Below are 5,876 nucleotides of genomic sequence, written 5' to 3'. Positions count from 1 at the left end.
AAGTGGACGCGGGAGCTGCAAGCACACTGTGCATCTCTTTTGAGCTCTAGGCCTCTTGTTACCTCATCTATCCAGACAGCCTCTGCCTCAGAGCTCATGATAGCTCTCAGTGTTTGCTCTTATAGCTATCTTTCACACATTTTATTTACATGCTTTATTTTCATTTTATGAACAAATCGATAACTAGACTTACCCTCTATCACACTGGATTAGTTTTATTTATTCTGTTTCAATTTGATTAAAAAGCCCTGTCAAATACACGTGTACATTTTTATTAGCGGCACACATTCACAAAAGAGAGTAGGTGTTGTGTTCAGCTAGAATGTAGGTTGTTGTTTTTTTTTTTTTAATAGAACAATGTCCATTATAATCTTGACCCTTTTTGTTTATCCATGACAATGGAAAGTAACCATCAAATGGACAAACCAGTTAAAGTGCTAGTCATGTAAGCATTAGAGCATTAAAAAAAGCCTTTAAAAAAAGTTCTATGTAGATGAAGTGAATGCAATTCATCAGTAAAGTAGTCCCTGAAGTATAGTAAAAATTTTCCATAAGATGACATCGCCAAGGAAAATGAAGAAGTATGATTTGATGAAGATTAAAAATGAATGTTAACAATAAAAATAGGCAGTCATACAATTCCTTTATAATATAAAGATAAAAATAGCAGGACATTAATTTTGGTTCTAATTCACAAGATACCATATTTGTGGCACTGTAAATAGTATTTATTAAGAATCATGTCAATGGTAAATGTTTTGAAGTGCCATTTTTTTCTTTGGAAACATTGTCATTCAACCTATTTTTATAGCTTCCACTGTATAGCTCAGAGGATAGACGGACTATATTTATATATGCAAAATGGTCTCTCTCTTTTTTTAAAAAATATTCTTAAAAGGTGAAAGATGTTTTGGCTGAAGACCTGATCTTTCATATCTGATTTTAAATTATTAGCTTCTGCTTTACAACTTCTTTTGGTTCTACCCAAGTGCAGAAAGGATTGTGGGGACATAACAAAATAATATGGGGAATGAGTAGGCATAAGGGGGGTGTATTCATGTCCACACATATCAGCAACACTGACACCCTTCACAGACCTACACACACACACACACACACACACACACACACACTCTCTCAGAACACCAGGGAGCAGCGTTACTGTTCTCCTTGTGATAGTTTCTGTCCTCTACATACTTTTCAGTCCTTTATGCCCAGAAGTGCTAAAAACAACAGGACTGCAGGGGTTAATGCAGAATACATATAGGTAAATATTGTCAATTATTTTATTCAAATGTTTGGAACATAAACACAAAATCATCATTAAGTTTTCACAAAATGACGCATCTGTCGCTTGAAAGGAAAAAAATATTTCAGAAATATGTTTACGGAAATGTAAAAATATTAGGCATCAAGACAGATGTGAACATATTCAGTGACTTGTCTTGTCTGTCAGTCTTCCTCCGAGCCGAAGATCTTACTGTACTCACTCAGCATGAGCTCTGCAATCTGGTTCTGATACACCATGTGCACCGCCATGTTTCCCATCTCGTTCTCAGCTCTTAGAAGGGTGGGCCCAAAAACGATCCCTAAGCTTTGTGTGGACATGAGGTTCTTAGAGGCTTTGGCCACTATCCTGTGGAGAGGAGAGAGAGAAAAAGAGAAAGGGGAGGGGGGAAAAAAAGATATTATATTACAGTGTGAAGTACAATCTTGGCTACTTTCAATTGACAAAGTTCCGTCTTCTTAAATCCTTTTTTCTTTCAAAAGAATTTCAATATAAAGAAGTGGTTGGCTCTGGCACAACAGAAAAGGCATCACAAGAAGAAAATGTTTTCAATACCACAACACAGAAAGTTACCACAACATTATTCCGTTTTGTCTTTAGAACCTATGGCTTTTCAAGGAAGGATAGATTACCTTGTCAACTTCTGATTTTCATGGTATTTGGTCATTGCAGGAGCTCAATGAATACTTGTGGAGTGAGTGAATAAATGCATTAGGCAACAAAAATTACTGTGTAAAGTTAACAAGATTGAACCTTTGAGATACTCATGGTCAATAATGGAAACAGGTGATGCATTCATAAACTATGAAAGAAGGAAAAATATAAACAGAACAATACACGCATGTGTATGAAAGTAGGTATCAGAACAGAGTCAAAGTTACATTTTCATAATTAGAGTCACTAAATCTTCCTTGCAAATGAAACTGGTAAAATTCTAGACTCTCTCTTAATATTAGAGAGGTAGCATAGCTCGCACTTGGGTGAAAGACAGATGCTTTTAGCATTTGCACGGGAAGAGAGTCCACTGGGATCAAAGAGATGCTTGCGTGTGTGAATTCTGTGGAGAAAGCTCGAATACCAAAAAGACTTTGAGAGGTGGTTTTATTAATGGTAGCACCTTGGCTGCTGCAAAACAATACTCCCCCCAAAAGAAAATAAAGCCCCTTCCTATAGACTAGTCCATTGCTGTGGTGTCAGTTCTGCCTCATCATGACTTGCCATCAGGTTCTCACTGCTGTTCCTCTTTACAAGAGGAGACTGCTCATCTTTCTCCTGTGAACACCTCATGGATTCGAACTGCCTTTCTGTGAGCAATTCAATACAGTAGCCTCCAGTGCTTTCATCCTAGGGTGACCTTAAAAAAAATCCCAACAACCAAAACTCCCTTTTTCCTTATAATGAGCCTTCTTAGATTGCTATTACATTGAATGATAGTGATTTTAAAGATATATAGGAGTGGCATAGGGATGGACAGAGTGATAAGAATTATTAAACCGTGCACCACATTCGACACCTGACCCACAGGAAATACGAGTGCAGAGAATAATTGAAAGCAAGTCAACACTTTATAACGTGGTTGTGGAGTCTCTATCCTCAGACCACAGTGTGTGGCCTCGGGTGCTGATGGGACAGACACTTTTTGTTTGACTTTTATGGGCCTACCTAGTGCTAAGCAGAAGCATGCAGGAAGACTTGCTTTGCTTCTTTCTATCCTTTCACAAGTCTGCCTCTCTGAAGTGCCACCTCAGAGACCAAGTGATAGTGCCTGCTGTTTTTTTGAAAGAGATCTGGAAGCGTTAAAGCCACACCATGCATGGACCTGTGATTCCCCACAGCCTAAGCTCAGTGTATGCTCCAGGGCCAGCTAAGGGTATATTACACAGTCCCCCCAATCAACAAAAGAGCCTATGTGCTGTTGAGTCAATCCCAACTCATAGTGGTCCTCTAGGACTGAGTAGAATTGCCCCATAAAATTTCCAAGGCTTTAACTATTTATGGAAGCATGCAGCCATGTTTTTCCTTCCTGTGAATGGCTGGTGGGTTCAAACTACCAATATACTGATTGACAACTGAATGCTTTAACCACATTGCCACCACCTGACCTGCATTAATAAGAATCAATTATTGTATTAAGCAAAAGGGAGAAAGACCTCCAACAATATGGACTGACTGCAGTAATGGGCTCAAATATATTAGAAATGGTGAGGATGGCACAGGACAGGACAGAATTCAGATCTGTTGTTCATCAGGTCACTATGAATGGTGCTTGACTTGACAGCACCTAACAACAACAACATTGTGTTAAACACATAGGATTACTATGGGTTGGGATTGGCTCAACAGCGTTTTGTGTGGCTCTTGGTATATGGTTCAAAGCATTTTGTTTCTTTCTCTGATTAGTTCTATTTTACAAATGAGAATACTGAAGTACAGAGTGGTGAAGTTCCCAGTGTCACACCAGCTGAGGTCGAAGCACCGGCATCCACCTTACTAGATGACCTGTTGAACATTACTGCAGTGGGTCACTAGTCCTGCACTTCATAACTGGGCTGGTTTCTACACCATATCTTCTGCAGGAGGATAAATCTTTCCATAAGAAGGGCTGAGTTTTGATTCCTTACTGCAGGATTGGAGTTGACAGCTTGGTTACAGATCTATTGTGGGTAAGATGACTCTAGACTGTGGACCAGATATTTCAGTTTGTCTGCCTCCCGTTTTCACTTTTCTTCTGCTTTAAATGGAGACGCTTTGTACCTGTGAGCACTGTTGGCATGGCTACATTTCTGGAAGGGATTCTCATATTTTTAGAGTATCAGTGAGTTATCTGCAACTTCAAATTTAGTTTCCTTTGGATTCTAAGAAGCTATACTACTTTCTGTTGCACTTATGTGAAGTCTGTCGAATGATTTATGCATCCTCCTGAGTGAAGACAGGGCAAATGAAGTAGGCCTTTGCCTCGCCCTAACATGCTTATTTACTGTAGTTTAAGATTTCTCTTAAACCTTGAGCAGATCTTTTTATTATAAAAGTTACTAATGATTTACTGTGAAGGAAATATAGGTGGTTTTGTTATAAGTTGATATCTTTTTTTGTGAAACCAATACCTTCACTGACTTCAGCAGAATGGAAAAAAAAAGATACTAAGGGGAAGAATAGACAGATAATATAAATTAATTGGTCACCTATTACGTGACACTTGATGTAACAACTTTATCCACTGAAAGTAAAACTCTAATATATCCAGAATTATCTAGCAGAGAATGGGACTCTGAGGGCATAGTCCATGAACCAGGAAAGTACTGAAAGTAAGAAAGTAAGTTATTTATACAGAGAGTAAAAGCATTGTACAGAAAGGTGTTAAAGAGAAATTATAAGGAAAGTAGATATAAAGGTGTTTTGAGGATTGATGATGCATCTTCTTGTTTAATACAGACTATGATTTCAGTGGAACCTTGGTTGTGCAGGGAAAAAGCACTCTAATGCTTATTAAAAGGTTGACAGTTATGCTTCGGCAAGGATTTACAGACCTGGAGCCCTACCTAGTTCTACTCTATTTTACATGGTTGCTTTAAATTGGACTTGATCCTGTTGCCCACAACAGAATTTTCGTTGGTGGCAGAAGAAAGAAGATTTGACCGGGAACCATCTTGGCATAGTGTGGTTAGTGTTAAAATAGAAGTAAAATTATTACATTCAAAGTGGTCCATGCCAGTCCATCTCAGTTCACTAATGCCTAACAAGTCAATCTTCATGCAGTCTATCTTATGTTTTACAAGTTCTAGCTTTCCTACATTCATACTCCATACATATCATATTCCAGTTATTAAAGAGTGCTTGCAGCACTCTTGCAATTTCTCCTCATTTTGAATGACTTAAAATCCGGGCTCTACCTCTAATTCTATATCCCTCTATTTTGGATAGAGTTTTCAGAGACTTGTTTTCTCTTGGCTGTGTAATACATGGCCAATCTTACTTCCCAGTCTGTCTTACTCTGGGAGCTCTGTTGAAAGCTGTCCACCTTGGGTGACTTTTTTTAACATTTGGAACACTGGTGGTACAGCTTCCAGATGCACAGCAGCCCACAAGTTACTGTAGCACAGCAAACTGACAGACAAGTGCTACACTAATAAAATCAAACAATGAACAAGCAAGCATATGCAAAACTATGCTACAAAGTAATTATCAACATGTCAATCATTCTCCCACTCTATCAACTGATAGATAGGTGTTACACCTTTAACAGCAAACCTTACATTAAATAGCATATGAATATCATGGTGCAGGAGAGCCTACTCTGTCCTGAGCTGACAAACATGGTGACCTCAGCAAATTCAGGCCACAATCTTTTTATTCTTTTGTTATGCATATGAGAGTTACTGGACAATGAAAAAGGATGACTGAAGAAGAATTGATATCTTTGTGTTGAAGTGTTAGAGAGGAGCACTGAATATTCCATGTACTACAAAAAGTCTTTGGAAACAAAAAGTCTTTGAAAAAGTGCAGCTAGGGTGACTGGAATGCAAAAGTCAGGAACAAAGAGGAAGATTCAGTAGTTGGAAAACATGGACACGGTGACAGAAATGGAGCT

The 5,876-nt window shown here is 38.4% G+C and overlaps 1 protein-coding gene across 2 annotated transcripts in view; it reads right to left on the bottom strand.

The window, feature by feature from the left end:
* Positions 1–1,272: 1,272 nt before the first annotated feature.
* ARHGAP15 (Rho GTPase activating protein 15) overlaps positions 1,273–5,876 on the bottom strand; it is a 948,827-nt gene continuing 944,223 nt past the window's right edge. Inside the window, exon 15 of one of the 2 annotated variants that reach the window (XM_006880749.1) lies at positions 1,273–1,636. In XM_006880749.1, coding sequence (XP_006880811.1) covers positions 1,453–1,636 — 184 coding nt within the window. In that variant the 3' untranslated portion in view covers positions 1,273–1,452. The remainder of the gene's footprint in view (positions 1,637–5,876) is intronic. The other variant, XM_006880750.1, reaches the window with a different exon arrangement.

Source organism: Elephantulus edwardii, unplaced genomic scaffold (assembly GCF_000299155.1).
Source record: "Elephantulus edwardii isolate Elephantulus edwardi_28Jun2011 unplaced genomic scaffold, EleEdw1.0 scaffold00010, whole genome shotgun sequence".
Classification (NCBI taxonomy): domain Eukaryota; kingdom Metazoa; phylum Chordata; class Mammalia; order Macroscelidea; family Macroscelididae; genus Elephantulus; species Elephantulus edwardii.
This window is presented reverse-complemented; position numbering and strand designations above follow the sequence as displayed.